The sequence below is a fragment of the Lycium barbarum genome, chromosome 12 (genome assembly GCF_019175385.1).
Source record: "Lycium barbarum isolate Lr01 chromosome 12, ASM1917538v2, whole genome shotgun sequence".
NCBI classification, from domain to species: domain Eukaryota; kingdom Viridiplantae; phylum Streptophyta; class Magnoliopsida; order Solanales; family Solanaceae; genus Lycium; species Lycium barbarum.
Genome location: NC_083348.1, coordinates 60,767,083 through 60,791,222, shown reverse-complemented (window position 1 = coordinate 60,791,222; position 24,140 = coordinate 60,767,083). Strand labels below are relative to the sequence as shown.

Below are 24,140 nucleotides of genomic sequence, written 5' to 3'. Positions count from 1 at the left end.
ACGGGCTCTATGAAGAGGGTAAGCAATAAAGCAAATATATAGAATTTTAGAAAAGATAAAAAAAAAAAATGGAGAAAGGAGGGAACTAAGACCTTACCGAAGAAGCCATGAACGGAGACCAGAGAGACGACCGATGTTAAGGAGAGGACGATGTCGATAGCCAGCAATGGCTAAATCAGCAGACAAAACTGAGCAAAAAAAAAAAAAAAAAAAAGAAAGAAAGGTGTGGACACTGCACAGTGACGGATGAAAAGAGAAAGAAAACCTTTGGTTTGTTTAGTATTTGACTTATTTAGGAATTTGAATCCAATTAGACTTGTTCCCTACAAAACTAGGTCGTTTTGTCCATTTATTTTAAGTAAATATAACGTTACTAAACTATGTCGTTTTGTTTAATGAAACAGCTGAAACAAAACAGCTGAAATAAAATGTTCAGAAAATATTGCAAGCAGGGCTGGAGGGGTTCAAACCCGCGTGCATCGTGCAACTCTGAACCCCCTGCGCCACTGAGCTGCGCCTTTCGTTTGTGTTGAGGGGGTTCAATATTAAATATATATACATAAAATAAAAATTTGACCTTATATAAACAGTGTAATTTTTCGACTGAGGGGGTTCGAATGAACACCCTGGGATATACGTAGATCCGCCCCTGCATTCCCTAACTCTTTTTCATGTCTTCTCACAGTCTCTAGTGGCAGAACCCCTCCTTCAGGCATTTGACTAATTAATAAGCTAAATATCTGTATTATCTTTTTCTTTCAACTTCATATATAATGTTCAAAGTTACTCTATTATTCTAGTTGCTAAGAAAACATTTTATGAGATTTTTATATATGATGCTTAAAAGAAATTGCTTCGCTAATCATATTCTAATTGAGATGTGGTTATATAATGGTATAGTAGAAGGTGATTACGGATAACCTTAAGCATTAATGGTTTAATAACTTTCTTGAGGTAAAACGTTTTACATTAGGGTGTGTTTGGTATTGAGGAAATTTTTTTTAGAATTTTTTTTCAATTTTCTCATAATTGTTTGGTCAATTTTTAGGAAAACAAGTTACTTAAAAATGAGAAAATGACTTCCCTCATAAAAATAGAAAAAACAAGTTTCATAAGTGACATTCCTCGCCACCAGCATCACACCAAGCCCCAACTCCCACCAAACCCTTACCCCCATCACCACCCTCCATAGTGTCTGCTCAAATTGTATATAAATGCTTTTGGAAATAATATTTTTTGCTTACTTAATAAATAAACACAAAAAATAAATAAGATATTCACTTATTTTTCAATAAAACATTTTCCAGGGAAATGTTTTTCGTGAAAAACTTTTCCTTCCTACCAAATACATCCTTATAAGTTTAAAATGCACGATGTTTTTAAGCAAAAGAATTGTCAGTTCACTTTAGACCTAAGTTATAGGCTTGGCACAAAAAATTCTTAACTAAGTTGTTTTACTATTCTTAAGTTCATACGACGTTAACCATTGTAAATCAAAATATGATAGGAAGATGAAAATGCCTGTGTGAAATTATATAAAGTTTTTGTATGACTACAATTTCTATGCCTGATAATAATAAAAAGATTATACAATAAGGTCACTATAAGTTAAAGTTAGACAAAATAAAAATTATTTTTACTAGACAAACCACTAGTGTGCAAGAACCGCTATATTTATTATGATGCATATTAATTATAATAGTATTACTATCTTTTCAACCAAAAAAACAGAAAAAATATGTGTTGAGACTTAAATGCATTTTTGTCCAGCCGAAAAAGGGTACAAAAATACAGAAAAAATAAGGCCGGGGGGTAATAGGTCGCCCACAAAAGTTGGGTGGGCCATAATTAATCCGAGTATACGTTGGGGGGTTTTTTTATGTATTTTCCCAAACCAGAGAGGAAAAAAAAAGGGAATGATTGACTATAAGAGGATTTAAACGAAAATACCACGGGACTATTGTGTTACGGCTAATATTTGCTCTCATGTCATAAAAGAGAGTGAAATTACTCTTTATGCAACTTGACAATTAAGAAATTTTAAATTTAAAAAAAAAAAAAAAGCGGTTTAGAGTTCCCATTATAAATAGCTTATAACTTAAATATAAAACTAATAGAAGTGTGTATAATTTAAGAGGCTTTAATGCATCTTCCCATAAGAAAAGACTAGATTCAAAATCATAATATACTACTACTCGAGTTGTAACTTATTGACAAGCTGAAATAATGCTTTACTCCCTCCATTCCAGACTTTTTAGGCTTTTCATTTTATTTTAAAATAAGTGATGTTTTAGGATTTCAAGAAGAAATTAATCTCCTTCTTTCAAAATGACTCTTATTTACATAATCAAGTATAATTAACCTTTTATTTTTCTATACATTTAATTAAGGTTAAGTTAGCAAAAACACTCCTGATTTTCTAAAAATAAACACTTTCTTAAGGAGTATGCATAAGCCTAAAACATCAGTTATTATGAAATGGAGGGAGTATTAATTTTCAGTCACTTAACGTAAACGACACTACAGTTTGTCATCTTAATGAAATAATAAAAAAGTGGAGTGAGATCTCCATAAGAAATCTGGTCATTCCACACACGCCTCTGATGAGGCTTTATGATTCACTATTCAGGATCAGGATCCAATTATTAAGTAGTATTCCCTCTATTTTAATTTATGGGTTATCATTTGATTTGATAGTAATTTAAAAAAATAGGAATTTTTTTAAAATTTATGATTTAAAATAACTTTTAAATATTTATATGGCTCTAAATCATCTCATAAAGTTAAATTGTTTCTAAATATAGAAATATAATTTTTTTTGGGATTGGATAAAAATTAAAGTGTGCCACACAAATTGCAACGGAGGAATAAATAAAAACAAATCCACACGGTGTGGGCGTTTACCTGCAGATTCCAACTGTATTACTGCACTATAATTAAAAGCAAATTTCGTGTACGAAGTGTTCCACAGTTAATGCAACAACTTTGTTAAATACTCTATTTAAGATTGTTGCTCATTCTTAACGAAAATATTTAATAGTATAATTGTAAGAATATTTGTTTGAATTACTTTTCTTCTTCACCTAAACGTTTCACTTAATTAATACTCATAAAAAATATCTTTTTCTAAATTATCAAACATTTTAAAATAATTTTAATTTATTAAAATGATTAATATTTAAAACGAAACAGACTATAAAATTACATTGAACTGGCTTGCAATTATTTAGGTTGCTAATACTGTTGAAATTCACTTTTGTTAGACCAGTTTCATCACATTGTGTCTTTTCTCTTTATTAAAATTTGAATTTAAAATTTAATGATTCTTTTCCTATTTTATTAATCGTTAAAATCATATCCTCGGATGCTATTGTCGAATCCAGTTTAGTTTAAATTAAATAAAAAACTAGATCACTTTTATTTTAGTGATAAATTTTCGCATATTAAATCAGATCTACATAAAACAGAATCACATAAAATTTCATGGTATCATCATAATCATTTAATATGGGGGGTGGGCTGTTTAGATGTTGAATTTTATGATCACTCAATAAAGTTTGGCCAAAGTCATAGATGGACCCTGAACTTGTCCTGATTTTCCATCTAGACCCCCCAACTGAAACGTTGATCATCTGAACCCCTGAACATAAGATAAACTGTGTCATTTGAACCCCCTCGTGCCAGCTGGCACACGCGTGAAGCTCACTGCTTTAAATAGAGCGTGAGAGACCAATTTTTGTTTCTTTTTTTGAATTTTTAATCATTAAAAATTAATTTTAACAAAAACTCTATTTTAAAATCTATTTAAATAATTAAAAAAATTTGAAAAACCCAACCCATCCTCTCCGATAGCCCACTTCACCGCCGCCACTGTCGCCGCCTCCTCCGCCGCCGTCACCGCTTTCTTTTTTTAAATTTTTAATCATTAAAAATTAATTTTAACAAAAATGCTATTTAAATAGATTTTGAAGCGGCGGCGGCGGTGAAGTGGGCTATCGGAGAGGATGGGTTGGGTTTTTCAATTTTTTTAATTATTTAAATAGATTTTAAAATAGAGTTTTTGTTAAAATTAATTTTAATGATTAAAAATTTTAAAAAATAAAGCAGCGGCGTCGGAGACAGTGGCGGCAGTGGAGGCGGTGAAGTGGGCTATCAGAGAGGATGAGTTAGGTTTTTCAATTTTTTTAATTATTTAAATAAATTTTAAAATAGAATTTTTGTTAAAATTAATTTTTAATGATTAAAAATTTTAAAAAAGAAAGCGGCGGCGGAGGCAGTGGCGGTGGTAAGGTGGGCTATCGAAGAGGATGGGTTGGGTTTTTCAATTTTTTTTAATTATTTAAATAGATTTTAAAATAGAGTTTTTATTAAAATTAATTGTTTTTGTTGACATGACTTATTTAAAAAAAAAAAAAAACAGGTAGCATGAGATGGCTCCATGTCACTGGTCTATTTTTCCATGTCACAACAAGTGAGCTTCATGCGTGTGCCCAGCTGGCACGAGAGGTTCAAATGGCTCATTTTATCTTATGTTCGAGAGTTCAGATGGTCAACGTTTCAGTTGGGGGTCTAGATGAAAAATCAGGACAAGTTGAGGTCGATCTATAACTTTGGCCATAAAGTTTTAGATCTGTCCTCAGATTCCATACGCATACCTCGTGTGGCGTGCCACCATATTTACATTTTCTATATCCAATCCTTCTTTTTTTAACCTTAACTTAATTAGTTACTTCAACACATTTTAAAGGAGGATCCTCTCACTATAGAAAAAACGACAAAAATGGTCCCTTGTTGTTGGCAATAGGTTCAGAATAGTCCTTTAAGTATCATCTGAGCAGTTTTGATCTTTTAGATTTATTTAAGTGAGGTATTTTTGGTCTTCATCATATATTATCAAACTATAATTGTTAAATTTAATTGAAATTACAGGAAAATCTAACTAGATACATTAAAATTTTTTGTTAATTTATTAGAAATTGCAACATAAAAAATTACACAAAACCAAAAATAGATCAAATATAGCAAAAATTGCACTTCAAAAATTTCACCGGACTCTTGAAACAGACTAAATAACATAAACTGTACAAACTGCATTTCAAAATGTGACGGTAGAAATTGTACTTCAAAATGTGAGCTCATGTTAAATATTTTTTATTTTCACAGTTTTAATTAGATTCAATAATCAAAAATTGATAAATATTTAATATAGATCATGAGATTGAGCCGTGGATATAACCTCTTGCATAAATACATGATAAGACGGCATACAATAGACATTTGTGGTCAGATCCTTTCCCAGACGCTTAGGGGTCATTTGGTGCATGGTATAAGCTGGGATATCCCATCACTAATTTTTTGTACAATGTTTGGTAGAAGGTGGGATAAATTTATACCTTCTACCAAACAGAGTATAAAATGAAGTACAATCCTAAAGATGGATATCCCACCTTATCCCACTAACCTTGGAATTATAATTCTGGAATAATTTAGTTCGCGTACCAAACGACCCCTCAGCGCACGGAACTGTTCTTAGTTTACAAAAGTATTCACTTTTAGCAAATTTAAAGGATGAAAATTGCTCAATGAATACTTGAAGGACTGTTAAACCTACGAGTGGCAGTCAGTTGTGTCATTTTCTCTCCCGCTATATATCATTTTCTGGTGTGTCCGGGATCCCAATTTGTTAAAACACACACGTATATATATATATATATAGCGCTCACCACCATAATTCATAGTATTTCATAATTGACCACCGCAAAATCCGTATCAAATCACTGCACCACAGCACGCCATTCTCCACCTCCAAGGCTTTCTGACACCCACCACCTTCTATTTTCCTGTACATATCTGATATATATTCTATAATTTTATAATATATCCTGGTTGGCTTATAATTGATTACGTTTTTGCTTCCTATCTCCATGTGCGCTCTATAGTTTTTAATGCATTTATTTGTCACTCCTATATAAGTGTACATCTTTTTTCATTGCGAAGAAATTATGATAATTCGCTCATTTCGATTCAAAATGGGTGCAATTGGAAAATGTTCTTCGATGTATCGGAATTCACCGGAATTTGATTTTCGGGAGCCCTCGTCGGGGAAATTAGGGTTAATAAATTTACCGACATGTAATTTCAATGGTAAATCGTTTACCGAGGTAAAAACGAGCTTGGTAGCGCCTTTAAGAGCAATCGAAGCTTCTAGAACGTCTCAAGTCAACGGAAAACTTGAAAAAATTCAACGGTCAGGATGTGATTCCCACGACGATTTGCCTACAAATGATTGCAATGGTAGGCGCTTTTTTTTTTTTTTTAATTACTTTCTCTCAATTTGTTACCTCTTTTTTTCTTGTGCACATTTTATGCTTAATAATTCTGTTTAGTAGGAGACTTACTGGAATTTAGAATCGAAATGTTCACTATTCTGCTCTACATTAGTTATAAAGTTGAAAGTCAATTTTCATTATTATGAATTTCTGAATAATGAAAAGTCACTTCTTGAATCACCGAATATTCCTATTTTCCATTATATTAACCAAATTCATTCGAAAGGCATAAATCAACAAAAGAAAAACGTAAGTGGACCTGAACTATTGAATCATGACTATATCCGCTATTATGATATTAAAATATGATAGGGATGAAATTGAAGCAGTTGGGTTTTTTTTTTTGGACTTTGTTGTGCTAATTTAGATTGTTCTGCTGATCTATAATATGCTAAATCAATGTGAAAGGTTGACTCCGAGACTCAATATTGTCATTTGTTGTTGTTGTTGTTGTAACAATATAGAAAGCTCTTTGCTTTGTTGTGAACCTGCGACTTCCTTGGAATTAGGCCACAGTTTTAATCTAATTCAATGCTTCTGAAAGGGCAGCTCGGTGCACAAACCATCCCGCGTTAGCAGGGTCCGCAGAAGGGCCACACCCCCAGAGGTGTGATGTAGACAGCCTACTCTAATGCAAGCATTAGTGGCTGCTTCCACTGCTCAAGCCCGTGACTTATAGGTCACACAGAGACAGCTTTATTTAATGCTTCTGAATAATTTAAAATTTATCTGACTGTACATGAAAGAGGATAAGGGATTAGTCCGTCTTTATGTAATGACTTCTTATTTAGTGATTTTGGCTTCACCAAAATTAGTTACTAATCTGGACAATCATCTAACTAGGTAAAGGTATACCTCAGATGTCTACAATCGGGAATTCGACAAACATTGTCTGGCACAAGTGTGCTGTAGAGAAATGTGACAGAGAGGAGTTGCTTCAACAACGGGGTTGTGTTATATGGGTAACTGGCCTCAGTGGTTCAGGTTAGTTTAAATGCCAGAAGCCTCATATTGGCTCTCAAATTTTTCTCTCTTTCTGTGACTCTCTTGGCTTTCTGTAGATGGTGTTTTCTATCATATTATTGTATATGTATTACAATCCATTTCCAACCACTGTATATGTATTACAATCGATTTCCTAAATTTTTGGGTATTGTTATGATTAGAACTTGGGTCTTGTATCCGCCATATCTTTGCTTAATAATGCATAAGAGTAGCAGTTACTGAGTGATTTATTTATCACATGATTACTTAATAAAAATATAGAAGGAAGAAGAACTCGCTGCTAGCAGCCTTTCTCGAATTTGTGCTTTTATAGAGCACTATCGAATGAAGTACGGAAGTTTTAACTTATTATTTTTCTTTTAAAGCTAGACGTAGTTTGTATTCTTTATGGGATGTTCAGTATTGCTTCGGAAAAAATGTCAAGACACCTACCAAAAGCAGAATAGCCAAAAACTCATATCATTAATAAGGCCCTCTACTTACCTTTTTTCTTGGCAGCTTGGTTATTTTGTCAAGTTGAGTTGATTAAACTGTGATGTCAAGAAATATAAGATAATCTTGGGTGTACTTGCGACCTTACCTTTATCTTTGAGTCCTATTAGTAGATCTGCTCGATGAACACCAAATTCTGGTTAAGAGCACAATTGTCATTAGTTTGACACTGTTCATCACAGAAACCTGGAGGTATAGTGATAAACTGGAAAAGGGTGTCTCTACTCTTTCAGCCTCAAACAGTGCACATTATGTCGTTTTCAAATGCAGTGTCAATCGTACTGCTTAGTTGAAATGAATGTTATTTGTCGACAAGCTATTGCCACGAACTATATGAGCAGCCACGATTTGGAAGCAACTAAGAATGGTTGTGGCAGACCATTTTAATATGCATAGCTATTTCTTTTCTTGATGTCGATTAGTTTCTTTCAATATACTATAACTTAGCCCAGGTACTGCTGTCGTTTTCACTACTGTTGTTTCTGATTATTTCTAAGGGACTTGAGTGTATGAGCTTCCTCTCTCTTGCACGACCTACATGCACACCAACTTTTTTTATATATTAATTTTTTTATATATTAAACTTTATTTCAGGGAAGAGTAGTCTGGCATGTGCTCTAAGTCGTGGCTTACATGCTCGGGGAAAACTCACCTACATCCTTGATGGTGATAATCTTCGCCATGGTCTGAATCGTGATCTTAGTTTCAGAGCAGAAGATCGAGCAGAAAATATAAGACGGACTGGTTGGCTTCTTTTCTGGTCCTTGCTTTGCAAATATTTCCTGAAGCCCTCTCATTTATTCTCTTGGAAAATTAACAGTTTCAAATGCTTATGTATAAATAGGGGAGGTGGCAAAGCTTTTTGCGGATGCTGGAGTTATTTGCATTGCCAGTTTGATATCTCCCTACAGGAAGGAGCGAGATGCATGTCGCGCTTTACTGGCAGAAGGGGATTTCATTGAGGTTTGTGCTAGGAAATGGTTCTTAAAGGATTAGCTTCTCCAGTGAGCTTTTGCTGTTTGGCACATATTATTAGCTGATTGAGTTGGATAACTTTTTAGGTGTTCATGGATGTTCCTCTGCATGTATGTGAGGCAAGGGATCCTAAGGGGTTGTACAAACTTGCTCGAGCTGGGAAAATAAAAGGTATTGTCGGTTATGTCAACCTCTGTGCGTTGTTTTTGTGAATTAGCATTTTGTATCAGAAAACCTTGTAATCTTCATGGATGAGGGCGGTGAGTCGAAAGTCTGAGGTATCCTTTGGGCAGCTTTATTATTTACTTTCCTCAATATCAAGTTGCTGGCTAGAATCTTTTGGCCCAGCTGCTGCAGGCAGACAATACCCTTCTTTAGGGATGTCAAATGGGCAAGTTGAACCAAATTTGAGCAGGGTTAAGTAGGTCTAGTAAATGAGGAAATATGCCCACATTTGCTTGGGTTAATTTAGCCTAAACAATGGGTTATATCCAACCTGACCAACTCAACCATTTTTATGTTTGTTTTCTTACAATTTAGTCAAACAACAAACAATTTTCTATTCTTCGTAGAGAGAGAAGTTGGATGATCACAAAACAACAACAACAGCATACCCAGTGAAATCCCACAAAGTGGGGTCCGGGGAGGGTAGAGAGGCTATTTCTGGTAGACCCTCGGCATAAGAAGAAGCAATTCAAACCATGATGCAAAAGAAATAATGAATAAACAAAGTAACACAATAGTTAAAGGACAAGCAACAACGACAAGCAAAGTAACAAAAAGGACAAACAAAGTAATACAATAGTAAGGACAAGCAACAACAAATATTAACAGAAATCGAAAGGCAAGAAACTACAAGAGTAATACTACGACTACCAGTATGGGAGAAGATCACAAAACAAACCAACCAAAAATATTATTTTCTATTTTTTGTCAATCTTCTTGTATGTCAATTTTGCTACCTAGGTATAGACCCTAACTTTCAGGCTGATTATTAGCCCACCCAACCTGGGACTAGTTGGGCGAGTTAAACTTGTATGCTCTAAGTTTTACAACCCTATCTTTGTTTTTCTCATCTTTCTGCTTGTTTTAGTTTAAATTTTTTAATCACCTGTGATTTCACATTATTTATTAATATTTCGCTTTGTACTTCGCAGGTTTTACCGGTATTGATGATCCATATGAGCCACCCCTAACGTCTGAGGTAAGATCAAATCTGTCTTGCTTGCTTAACATGCCCATAAGGGGATTGATTGTGCTCCTAGATTCGGGGATTGCACTGTTTCAGATTATCAGCATGTTTTAGCTACATGATTTGACCTGCTGTATCAAATTTAGGATCTGTCAATATATGCATACAGTTGCAATCCTCCTATCTCTGCGTTGTGTCAGTCTCGACTTTCTTTGGATGGTCACTTGATCGCTCATGCTTGCTTAAAGAGTATATAATAGTAGCAACTTACTTGTCATCCTCCTTAAAGCTCATATTACTTGTGGTCTTGTTGCATTTCCAATTTGCAGATAGTTTTACGTCAGAACCAAGGGCTATGCGATTCTCCTAATGATTTGGCCGATACAGTGATCTCATACTTGGACAAAAAAGGGTACCTGAAAGCATAATTGCTCGCTCACTCTACCTGAAAGCATAATTGCTCACTCATCTGCAGACATGCAACTTCAATCTACATCCACCATTTTCTATTGTGTTGGTGAAATAAAATCTTATCATCATTAGGAAATTGCAGCCTTCTTTCGTGTATAAGTTGATTGTAATTTATGCAAAATGAGTTAAATTTCGCTTAACTTGTCTATCAATCATGTTCGCTGGGCCACAGTACAGCTTTTTATCGTCATCAACGGGCATACCATGGTTACAATGTTCTTGCTATGTTTGTTGTCTATAAGGAAGGCCATGTTTCACACAGTGGGTTTACGTTTGATCCGTCCAAGTACTGAATGCTAAGGTTGGTTCAGGAGTGGTAGGCGCCAGCATAGGTTAAGATCTGATTGGAAAAGGATGCATTACATCCTTGTGTAAAGAACACCTTATGCCATTTGATTCAATTGTTCTATTATATGTCTTGAATGTGCCAATGTTATTCAGTTCTCTAATGTCTTCTATTTGCCAATCACTGGTCCAATCGTATTCCCTGAAACAGATGAAAGAATTAAACGACGAAAATGGAATTATGTTGTTACAACTAATCTGACTGGCAGGAGTTTATATGGCTTTTCAGCTGTTCAGCGTCTCCATTGTCACCAAGTTGAAAAAGACGGCTAGCATGAATTTTAAGTAGGCGTGTGGGCAGGGGCGGAACCAGAATATTTGATAAGGGGGTTCAAGAAAATTAAAAAATAAACACGCGAAGAAATCAAAACAAACACAATTCTCTATTGAAAGTGCAAGTATATTACTACAACTGTACACGACGAGGTTTCATTCTTTGAAATGTTTTTATAATAACATCATTAGAGATCCTATTAAACACATCTTTTTCTACATAAGGCACCGAGCAACCACTAAAATAACTCTCATTCATTCGACTCCGCAAGTCATTCTTAATAAACTTCATTGCCGAAAAAGTTCTTTCAACGGATGCAGTCACAATTTCTTTTTGAATCATTGGAGAAGTCATCAGATCATTTTGTGGAGCATGTTTCAATACAAAATCTTTAATGTTATCACACCTTTCAGAATACCATGAAAGAATTTCAAGAAAATTACCTCTGCTAAGTGATGATTTAGATTCATCATGACCCCAAAATGCCAATCCTTGATTCAAAAGAAGCCTTACAACATCAACTGAAGCAGTTAAGCGGAGCCAATACTCATGCTTAAATTGAGAATCTTGCCTCACAAGTGCAGATTCAATAGATTGTTCTTGTCGCACTAGATCTTCACAATTCTTTCTTGCCTGATTATGAATGTTATTTCCACCACCAACATGTTTTTTAAGACTCTTCTTTTTTTGCCAACTCCTAAACCCTACGACCGAAAATACATCACCCCCTCCTTGATGAATATTATCGTTTGCAAATAGATAGCAATTCAAACAAAAGACTGCATCTTTACTTTCACTATACTCTAACCAATTAGAATACTCACTAAACCACTGAGGATTAAAACGACACATGTCTCTAGAAACTTTTGTTTTAGGATACTCTTTAAGCCAGGGTTGACAAGGACCTCTCCTAAGGTATTCTCTTCGAATGACATCACGATGATTTGGATGAAAGTCCAAGATTTGAGTTCTTTCACCCGGATCATGCTTTAAAGAATTCAAATCAAATTCCTGAGAAGAAAGCAATGGTACTTCTGAGTGGTTGACATTTTCTTCTAGATTAGGTTGATCATGAGAGTCCAAACTTGATTTTGGAACTTTGGTAAAATAATTCTTCACTGATTTTTGAGACTGAATTATAATAAAAAAATTAGTTAGAATTAAAGACACAATGTCAATCTTAAAAGCCAATAAAATAAAGCCTATTTAAGAACATCTAACTGTGATAATAAAAACTCAATCTTGTATATAGCAATACAACAAAAAACAATTAGTAACCTTAACTCCTTAAGCATATCCCATTTCAAAAACTCTACCAAATGTCTCAATAAGCAAGAAAACAACTTAACCACAATCCAACACACATAAAAGGAAATTGATTACTAAATAAAAATCTACACTTTGATTCTTTTATTAGCTAAAAATAAATATCTAGAAGACCAATTTTGCAAACAAACAACATTTAAAAATTAAAACAATCAAGGCTTGGGGTTCATGGATGGAAAATGGGTTGATTAACAACTAACAAGAAACAATAATGGATTTATTGTGATTTTAAGTATGGTTAAAAAAAAAGAAGGAAAAAAAAGAAATACCTTGGAATTGGAAGCTGGGCCAAGAAGAAATGATAGAGTAGTCAGTTTTTTTTTTTTTTAAGGGACTGGCTGACTGAATGAAAAAAGTAAAAAAATGTGTTACTGCCGAGAATCGAACCCGCGACCGCGGGCTCAATCACAGGCACCTTATCCACTGATCCACAATCTCCATTTGTTAAGGGGATGCAAAAATAATATTTGTACATGAATAAAAAAAATTCACAGTATATATATAGTGCAATTTTCCGACGAAGGGGGTTCGGTTGCCACCCCTCGCACCCCTGTAGCTCCGCCCCTGCGTGTGGGCTGGTTTGGACAATATCTGAGCAGCAGTAAATTATTTGAAGTTGAAATTAATGATACCAATATTTGTTTTCAATCGAAAAGAGCCAAGCCAAAATGGCGTGGGCTGATTGTGATTACTAGAGATATGACCTGATTGGCTGATTGTGTAGTTAGGGGTCGTTTGGTAGCTGGTTAGGATTATGCAGGTATTAGTTATGCATGTATTGATAATGCAAGTATTAGTGATGTAGGTAATAGTTATGAGAGGTTTAGTTATGCATAAATTATTTCTTTGGATGTTGGTTTATTATATTAAAAGTTATAATATTAAGTTAATAAATATTATATACTTCTTAAAATTAAAATATTTGTTCACATAACTTATACAAGTATTAGTTATATGAGTTTCTAAATTGCAAACCGGACGTCGTATTAATTTTATACATGAATAACTTACTTCCTAACTAGCTACCAAACGCGGTATAAGTATGCAAAAATTAATACATGAATAATGTGTCTTTTTACTAGCTACCAAACGTTGTATTAGTTATGCAGAGAATAATACATGAATAAGTGATCTTTTAACCAGCTACCAAACTAACCCTTATTGCTAGTGCATAGAAGGAACTTCTTTGTGTTGTCCAACGACAGTCACTCTCTTCCTTGAAGAATCTGGTCTCTTTGCGATCATATCCATCAGGTCTTTTGCTGCATTTATTCCATCCATTCCAAAATAAATGAATTTTTGGGGTGTGACTTAATTAAAGACATTAATTAAGATTAATTTATCAATATTACTCTTTTTTTTCTTTCTGAACTTTTTTAAAACAAAAAATAGTCAGTGTTGAAATTTCAAAAGATCCATTAGAGCAAAGTGTAATTTTGAAAAGAATAAATCAATACAACTTTAGATTTTAGAAAGTTCATTTATTTTGGATTATAAAAAAGTGCCAGAAATTCATTTATAGTAGAATGAAGTCCATTCTAAATATAGTCAAAGAGGTGCGGGCTTCCAGCTTCTGGGCCACTGCTTAATGTTTAGCCACCATTCTAAATATAGTGGAAAAATAACAAGTTCTCCATTAAAGTACTAATAAGTGGGACAAGACTTTTTCTCGAATGATCACTTAACTTACTTAAATTTATATATAATATAAAGCTAGACATAAATAAAGTGATGTGACACCTTTCTATCATCACCATTTCTATTTATTTTTTTTCTCCTTTTTTTTTTTGCCTTTTTTCATTCACTCATTCCAATTAATAATTAAAAAAAAAACAAAAAACAAGATTAATTATTAATTAAAGGGACTATAGGCTACAATCCAAAATTTACTGCTCTCATTATAAATAACTGATTGTGGGTGTTATTGCTCCCGTCCCTTTGGTTATTTTTAACTAGTGAACTTGTCCGCGCTTCGCGCGATTGTATATTACATTATAAATTTAGTTGTACAGATAAAATAAATATTTTATAATACCAAAAATTACTCACAAATATATCGTAAAAACATGTAGAAGCAAAAAAAACAAATTTATAACAAAACATACATATAAAACATTAAACATAAAAACAAATCCATGCATACCTTTTTTGTTAATTTATAATGAAAAAGTTCTTGCAGAAATGAATTATCGACCATTTGGGAAAAAGAAATTAACTTTTATTAGTAATTTTATTTAGATGTAGTTTTCAGTTTTCATCCATAATGAGAGAAAAGGCTCTCTCACTGAAAAATAGTGTTGTTAAACGCTTAGTTAAACTGTGCCTAAATCATGAAGTTTGGTAAAGTCAGGCTTCACCTCATCTTATCTTTTGTATTTTAGTGTAAGCGTTAAGATGTTAATCCATGTGCATCTTCAATCTCCATGAGTGAATTCTATCGTTAATGACACACACTATATACATAAGTTAATTAATTTCATATACAACAACAACAACAACAACAGCCCAGTGAAATCCCACATCTTGGGGTCTGGGGAGGGTATAATGTACGCAGACCTTACTCCTACCAAGGTAGGATGGCTGTTTCCGAGAGACCCTCGGCTCAATAGAAGCATAAAAAGGGGGTCAGATAAGGTTAAAAGATTTAAAACGATATTGCAATGAAATAATGCAAGCGACACAGTAAAACAGGATAATCAAGGAATTCAAAGCGATATGGAAATGCAAATCACGAAAGCGACACAGATAAAATAGAGTAATCAAAGTACAGAAAGTAGCAAATAATAACATAAATCAAAGCACAAGAAATTATAATGCGCTAATGCGCCTACTAATAAGGAAAGATAACGAGACTTATATACTAGCCTTCTACCCTAATGTGGGTCCTCCACACCTTCCTATCTAAGGTCATGTCCTCGGTAAGCTGTAACTGCGTCATGTCCTGTCTAATCACCTCTCCCCAATATTTCTTTGGCCTACCCCTACCTCTTCTGAAACCATCCATGGCTAACCTCTCACACCTCCGCACTGGGGCATCTATGTCTCTCCTCTTCACATGCCCAAACCATCTCAGTCGCATTTCCCGCATCTTGTCTTCCACCGAGGCCACTCCCACCTTATCCCGAATAGCCTCATTTCTAATCCTGTCGCTCCTAGTGTGCCCACACATCCATCTCAACATTCTCATCTCGGCAACTTTCATCTTTTGAACGTGAGAGATCTTAACTGGCCAACACTCCGCCCCATACAACATAGCCGGTCTAACCACCACTCTGTAGAACTTGCCCTTCAGTTGTGGTGGCACCTTCTTGTCACATAGCACTCCTGAAGCTAGCCTCCATTTCATCCACCCTACCCCAATACGATGTGTGACATCATCGTCAATCTCCCCGCTGCCTTGCATGATAGACCCAAGGTACTTGAAACTACTTTTCTTTTGGATGGCCTGAGCACCAAGCCTAACTTCCACGCCAACCTCCTGGGGTGTCTCACTGAACTTACACTCTAAGTACTCTGTCTTGGTCCTACTCAGCTTAAATCCTTTAGACTCCAAGGTATGTCTCCAATCCTCCAGCTTAGCGTTAACTCCGCTACGAGTCTCATCGATCAGGACTATGTCGTCCGCGAAAAGCATACATCATGGCACCTCACCTTGAATTTGTCGCGTCAATCTATCCATCACCAAGGCAAATAAAAACGGACTAAGAGCTGATCCTTGATGCAACCCCATCACAACTGGAAAGTACTCTGAGTCCCCTCCTACTGTCCTTACTCTAGTTTTGGCTTCCTCATACATGTCCTTGATCACCCTAATGTATGCTACAGGTACACCTTTAGCCTCCAAACATCTCCATAGGATTTCTCTTGGAACTTTATCGTAAGCCTTTTCTAGGTCGATGAATACCATATGCAAGTCCCTCTTCCTCTCCCTATACTGCTCCACCAGTCTCCTCACACGAATGGATTCTGTAGTTGAGCGTCCCGGCATAAATCCGAACTGGTTCTCTGAAATAGACACGCCTCTCCTCACCCTCATCTCCACCACTCTTTCCCACACTTTCATAGTATGGCTTAGTAGCTTGATACCTCTATAGTTTTCGCAACTCTGGACATCCCCCTTGTTTTTGTATAGAGGGATCATTACGCTCGACCTCCATTCTTCGGGCATCGTTGCCGTCTTAAAGATGACATTAAACAACCTAGTCAGCCACTCCAAACCTGCCGAGCTCGCGCTCTTCCAAAATTCCCCAGGGATCTCGTCAGGTCCGGTCGCTCTTCCCCTGCGCATCCTACGGACAGCACCCTTAACCTCCTCAACCTTAATACTCCTGCAATACCCAAAATCGTGACGCCTCCCTGTATGCTCCAAATCTCCCAACACGATGTCTCTCTCCCCTTCTTCATTCAAGAGTTTGTGAAAATATGACTGCCATCTCTGTTTAATGAGAGTCTCCTCTACCAATACTTTTTCATGCTCATCTTTAATGCACTTCACTTGATCCACATCGCGCGCCCTTCTCTCCCGCACCCTGGCTAGCCTGAACAATTTCCTATCCCCGCCTTTCTCTTCTAGTTCAGCATAGAGGCGTTCAAAAGCTGCCGTTTTTGCCGTCGAAACCGCCGACTTCGCCTCCTTCCTCGCTATCTTATAAAGTTCCCTATTCGTCCACATCTCCACCTCATCCTTGCTTTATATCAGCTTCGCATACGCCATCTTCTTTGCTTCCACCTTCCCTTGCACTTCTCCATTCCACCACCAGTCCCCTCGATGCCGACCACGACTACCTGTCGAGACTCCTAACACTTCCCTTGCTACAACCCTAATACAACTAGCCGTCCTATCCCACATACTGGTCGCATCCCCACTACTATCCCAGGCCCCCATATCCTTCAATTTCTCTTCCATCTCCAGGGCACTAGCCGTGGTCAAACTCCCCCATCTAATCCTAGGTCGATCATCCCCGACCCTCTTCTTCCTCGTCATCTTAATCCCTAAATCCATCACCAAGAGCTTATGTCGGGTTGTAAGGTTGTCCCTCGGAATGACCTTACAATCTTTACACAAACCTTTATCATCCTTCCTAAGAAGTAAAAAATCTATCTGAGTCTTAGCCGCCGAACTACGGAAGGTTACCAAGTGCTCTTCCTTCTTTGGAAAACTCGAATTGGCTATCACCAACCCAAAAGCTCTTGCGAAATCCAAAAGTGAAACTCCTCCTCTATTTCTGTCCCCGAAGCCAAAGCCTCCATGCACATCATCATAACCTCCCGAAATAGACCCGATGTGCCCATTGAAATCCCCTCCCACGAAAAGTTTCTCAGTAGGCGGTATGCCTCCCACTAACTCGTCCAAATCCTCCCAAAAGCGCCTCTTCTCCTCCTCGCGTAAGCCCGCTTGCGGCGCATAAGCACTAATAATGTTCAAAGTGGTCCCTTCAACGATCACCTTAATCGACATCATCCTATCGTTGACTCTCCTAACCTCCACCACCTGATCCCTTAAATCACTATCTACTAAAATGCCTACCCCATTCCTATACTTCGATCTACCAGAGAACCAAAGCTTATACCCGTCTACCTCCTTAGCTTTAGGTCCTACCCATTTGGTCTCTTGGACACAAGCTATATTAATCTTCCTCCTCTTAAGGGTCTTAACTAGCTCTATGGACTTTCCCGTTAACGTCCCAATGTTCCAAGAACCTACTCTCAGTCTAGATGCTCCTTTAACCCACCTACTCCTCCTAACCCTCATCCCCGTCCCCGTCCCTGAACGAGAACATGACCCTAGTCTACCATCAATATCCAAAGCCACGAAAACGCGTTTGAACTAATAAATTAGTCAAAGGTCTAAAGTCAGCAAATGTAGCTACAAATGTATGAACAAAGCATAGATATGAGAACCGGAGGTACCAACTCCAGTCGAAATGAACCTGTTCGCCGCCGGAAAATACTGTTCACGTCGTGGGTACTGTTCACGCGGAGTACTGTTCACACCGGGGTACTGTTCACGTCGGGGGTGCTGTTCACAGCGAAAAAACCAGAAAAGTTGCCGGAAAAATTCGCCGGCGACTGAGCAGCGGCTATCCGGCAGATAAAAAGGGAAAAAAGTAGAAGAGAAGAAGAAGAGGAGAAGAAAAAGGAAAAAGCAAAAGCAAAGTAAATGTAGCCGGAAAAGTCGCCGGCGTTACCTGGTCGCCGATATTACCTGAATGTGATAGTGGCCGGAAAAGGATCTGAAATATCAGATATAGATCTGATCTAAATCTCAGATCTAATGGTGAAGGGAAGAGGAGAGAGAGGAGAGAGAAAGTTAGAGAGAGGAGGGAGGAATGAGAAGGTAGTGACAAGGAAAATTCTCTTTATGTTTTCATTATTTTGTCCAAATAATTAATTCTTTGTGTTTACAGTTATAACTTACAACTTTTTATCTCCATTGTTAACCCCAAAAAAAAAAGTTTTTATCTCCATAACTTTATAATATATGAGTTTACAATTAAATTTGGGTAGTTAAACTTTGTGAGAATTTGAATGCCTCCTCGTTAGGCAACTTTTCATTCATCTTTGGAATGAAAAAAACATAAGCACGTTTAATTTATATAATTAATAGAGGTGATTCATAAAAAGGATAAAAATATAATTATATTTTTTAGTCAAGAGATGTGTCACATCATTTTTCTTTTGCACTTAAAGCTCCAATATACTTAATCGTTTTTGACACTTTTCGCTCTTGATTACTTTGTTCATAATTAAAAATTAAAAAAAATAAACAGTTTATTGCTCTCACTGAAATATTTTGAATTTTTATATTTTATTATTTTGAAAATGCAAAAATAAATATTGTTATTAGCAAGGAGAAGTGCAAAAAAAAAAAAAGGATTTCTCATAAGTAATTTCTTGAGATCTCTCTATTAAATTCACCATTGTACAACGGTTTCTTATTCTTAATAAGTAGTCGTATTTGATCATGTTGCAAATCATTCCTGCTACATAAAGCTACATAAAATTGTAGCCGCCAAGTAACTCTATCGACCAAGTAACTATACCGATACTCTATGCTAATGTTGTTTAAGCAAAACAATAGCGAGTTATAATTAACACCAAAATAGAAAATATATAATTGAACATCAATTCAACTATGATTTCTTGGTAAAATAACAATCTTCTCAATGAAAAAAGATAATGAATAGAAAATATGAAAAATAAAAAGTTACCAAGAGGATAATCATATCTAATTAAGCTTATCATCAAGCAGGTCCAAGATGCTCCCTGGAAAACGTTAGTGAATGAACATCAATTTGAACTATGATTTCTTGGTTAAATGACAATCTTCTTCAAGAAAAAAGACAATGAGTAGAAAATACGAAAAATAAGACAATTATACTATAAAAAGATACCGAGAGAATAATCATGCTAATTAAGCTTATCATCAAGCGGCACTACACATTCAAGATGCTACATGTGCTTGGTTTCTCTCCTTTCTGTGATGAAATCTCTATTGTTGGATCTTGAGGATTTACATGAATGCAATGGGTGATGACCCAACAACCACAATTGTTATATAGCCTACCTTCATAACTTAAACTTTTCATCTCCATAGCTTTTTAATATATGAGTTTATTATAATTAAATATAGCCATTATTGGGGTAGTTAATTTTTATAAGGACTTCAATGCCCCCTACTCTTCAAACGTTTCAATATTAATCTACGTTTGGAATGAACAAACGTTAGCACATTTTACGTTTCATTCATTTTTGGAATAAAAAAACTTTAGCACATTTAACATATATAGATAAGAGAGTTAATTAATTATTGATTTTTCTTAGTTTTTTCCCTTAGCATATAAATGAGAAAAATAGGGAAAATGTTAAAAAAAGAGAAAAAAGCTAATGTGTTGCTTGGCCAAAAAGAGGTGCCACATCACTTTTTCTATTCCTTGCTTTATTATATATATATATAATCATGTTGGTGATTTTAATTAGGTGTCATAACTTGTATACTAAATTAGAACTATGAAATTAATTACTAATACTAATTAATACTATAAGTTATGAAGATGAAGGGGTGTGAGTTTTGGAGATGAATTTTTAAATTGAAATAAAATAATTAAAAATGATATAAAAAGCCAAAAAAACGAGAAAAAAGATAAATAGAATCCTTGGCCATTGAGAGGTGTCACATAGGATTGTTTATTTCTAGCTTTATATTATATATTGATTAATGTGTAGTATTAATCATGTATCAATAGTAGGAGCTAAAAAGACAAGAACCTAAGCCTCCTATATATAATCCATTAGGTATAGCTTCAACGGTGTATTGTCAAATTCTACCGTATATGTATCATCTTGTTACGTAAAGGCATATTGGATCTAAAAGTTCAATTCAAGTTCACCGAGGTTCGTATTTTCATTTACTTTGCATATATATATATATATATATATATATATATATATATATATATATATATATATATATATATATATATATATATATATATATTCGTGTGTTAGTGGATATTCTTTGTTGGTTAAATTTATGTATGTGTCATCTTCAAGCATATTCAAATGGACCTGTTTGAAGGGCAAAAGGCATGCCAGCGTTTTGTCGAAAAGTTTGCATTTTTAAGTCCCATATTTAGTTTTACTCAATATTGTTTGCTAATTTCTCGGTAATTTGTGCTATGTCATTTGCATGACCAATGTGGCACAAATGATATTTACTTCAACGTTGGATGTATTTCTTCTAACCATGGTTTCAAATCATGTTTGGACATGCAATTTGGATATTTTAAGTTGTATTTTCTCTTATAGACATAAAAACCCCACAAATTATGAAAACTATCAAAACATTCTCAATTCTTATACAATCTTACCAAATGAGCAAGTCATAGTTCATAACAAAATTAGTACACTACTACAAGGCCTTTTAAAAAAATACAACATCAATTAATCAAACTTCAGTTCAATAAAAACGAAAATTTAACATGAATAGTAATGTAACTACTCTTTAATATAATCCTTCCACATAAATTAAAGGTTGGTAGACATTGGTAAATGATTGATGAGGGTAATTGTTAAAAATATCTACCAACTTATGAGTTTTTTTTTTTTACTAAATATAAACTTATGGGTTAAATTTTATATTTAAAAAAGTTGAAACCATGAGTGAAAACGCATTCCAAATGATGGTTTGGGGTCATGGTTTCAAACCATGGTTTGAAAACGCATGGCCAAACGCCTACTTAGGGGTGGGCATAGTTAGGGGCGGAGCCAAATGGTGGCCAGGGTGTTCACTCGAACCCCCTTCGGCGAAAAATTACCATGTATACACAAGGTTAAAATTATTTTTTATGTATAAATAGAAGATGTTGAACCCCCTTGGCTTCCTCGTTTCTTACTCTTTTATATTTTTAAACCCCCTTAGTGAAAATCCTGGCTCCGCCACTTGGCATAGTTTGGTGCCAATCCGAAATCCAAATCGAAATCCGAACTTTTTGAATTTTTTGATTATGGATTGGATTTCGGATTTTAATTTTAAAATTTATGGATTTCGAATTGGATATTGAATTTAGTACTATGGATATTTGGATATCCGAAAATCCGAATTTTTTATACCTTATATTCAACTCTACCCATATCATGTGTCTAGTAGGCCAATAATGCTAATAAATTCAATTTCGAAAGGTTCAATAGATTTTTACTCTACGGTCTATGACCTACCCATTATAGTAATAAGTTCAAATACAGAATTTTCTACTAAATCAAATATAATATAGAGTTCAAATACAATATAGAGTTTTTCTTACATTTGGCTACAATCTTATAATTATTTTTATCTTGCATTGCCCATAATGCTTTTTGCAACAAGTGTCACTGTGCCAGGTGATCGAACTAGCTCAAGTTATCCAAGAAATTCTTTTCTTTCCACTTTTCTTACTATTACAGAGTAATTACGATCTAGATTTTCCTCAGTGGAACTCAAACCTGAAAAATATTATTGTGTTGAAGTATAGAAAGATACACTTTTGAATTTATGCGGAAAGTGTATTAATTGCTTTGGTTTCTAGTTCTAATTTGGTTTGACATTATGCTAAGACGTGTAACTTAGTAATTGGGACACATGAATTTAGTTACAAATAAGCTTGTCTTAAAGACTCAAAAGTCAAATTCGAAAATCCGAAATATCCAAACCGATTAATCCAAAACCGAACTTAAATAATCCAATCCGAGCTTATTTGAATTTGATTTGGATTATAATTTCTTCAATCTGAAAACCGAAAATTCAAACCGAAATTTTCATATCCAATCCGACGGCCCGAACTCCCACCCCTAATTATATTCACTCCCTAAATTCTTCAATTTTTCCTACTCTCATTTGTTTAATTTTCTTTTTACAATTCATAATTTTTCTATTAAATCTATTCAAAGATTTGATATTGTGTCACTTTGAAAGCTGCTTATGGAATTTAATGATTTGAAAATATAGGCAAAATCTTATTTTTTAACAAATAGTGATGATCTATCTAGCATTTGCTGTGAAATTAACAAGTAATAGGACATCTTTTTTGCTGGCGTAGATGGATTTAATTTTTTGCTATAAAAGTATTTGCTATTGATAAAAAAAATTGAACTTATTTAGGCTCTTTTAATCTTTTGTCTAGCAAATGAAAACAATATGTATACTGTATTTGTAATTTACATCAATAGTTGACGGATAATTTGTTCATATTTCTACGGTAATGAAGAAATAAAGATGATTTTTGTGTTGCAATGAAAAACTCCTTCCTTTTTTAATTCTTGTACTATTTTTTTTATTTGTTGACAAAAATTGAAATCTCACACTAAGTTATGTATCTATTTAAGCTTTGCATCTTCGTGTTCTCTTTATTTTGTCTATTAGCCTGCTTAACTCAATAAATTTCTTTGATGACCAATAAATAAATATTGATCTCTGATGGAAGATTCTCACATACGTGTTGTCTTTCACCAAATTCAAAATTTTATTTAAGTTTTATATTGGTCATTTAAATGATTTATCTTCATTGCAGTGCTCGATAATCATCAACCAAACATAATTCATGATGCGCATTACAATTAAAGGGACCAAAAGCATTTGGAAAAAAATAATTGAAAAAACGGGTGGCTGCAAACAAGATGAAGACATGCTCCGAATTAATAGAAAGATTTAAAGAAAATTTGTTAGAATTAATGATCAATATTTTAAATGATTTATTCTTAAAGTAAATTGTTTGATCTTTTCATATTCCTTTTTACTCAAATGTCAATAAATGGAGTAATTCGTTTCATATTCTCGAATGAAAGTGAGTAATTAATGTGTATTAATATCTATACATCTTCATAGTCAACAATAATTTTGTGCAGTATTTTATAATATATTCTTTTCATTTTTTTTTGGAGAATTGAGAATATCATCTTTGGTTACTTATCTTTATTATTTGGAAGTTAAAGAAAAGAAAGAAAAATGTGACTTGACAATATTCTTTTAAAGAAAATGAACGGGTAAAGAAGTAAGAAAGGAAAAAAAAACTTGAAGATAAAAAGATTTAAAAAGAGAAAGGAAAAGGAAAAATAAGACAAAAATTTAGATAAGAGATTCATATAATTAGGTACTTAATTATATAGATATATTAAATGTACAAAGAAATAACCAAGTTTTAAGTTTGTTAACCATATGAAAAGAGATCGATGTTTCTTGAAATTCCTTTTTTTTTTC

At 34.5% G+C, this 24,140-nt stretch overlaps 1 protein-coding gene across 1 annotated transcript; it reads left to right on the top strand.

Moving 5' to 3' along the window:
• The first annotated feature begins 5,604 nt into the window (after window positions 1–5,604).
• On the top strand, window positions 5,605–10,913 carry LOC132622582 (adenylyl-sulfate kinase 3-like). Its single transcript, XM_060337208.1, has 7 exons — window positions 5,605–6,294; window positions 7,173–7,313; window positions 8,421–8,570; window positions 8,671–8,789; window positions 8,888–8,972; window positions 9,959–10,005; window positions 10,323–10,913. The coding sequence occupies exons 1-7, from the start codon at window positions 6,003–6,005 to the stop codon at window positions 10,419–10,421; spliced, it is 933 nt and encodes a 310-aa protein (XP_060193191.1). The 5' UTR covers window positions 5,605–6,002; the 3' UTR covers window positions 10,422–10,913.
• Window positions 10,914–24,140: the final 13,227 nt, after the last annotated feature.

Bases quoted from the DNA above. Each gene is read 5' to 3' on its own strand.
- LOC132622582 (XM_060337208.1), top strand. From the start codon at position 6,003: ATGATAATTCGCTCATTTCGATTCAAAATGGGTGCAATTGGAAAATGT. The intron at 8,571-8,670 runs GTTGGCTTCTTT...ATGTATAAATAG, and splicing joins AGAAAATATAAGACGGACTG to GGGAGGTGGCAAAGCTTTTT. The intron at 10,006-10,322 runs GTAAGATCAAAT...TCCAATTTGCAG, and splicing joins AGCCACCCCTAACGTCTGAG to ATAGTTTTACGTCAGAACCA.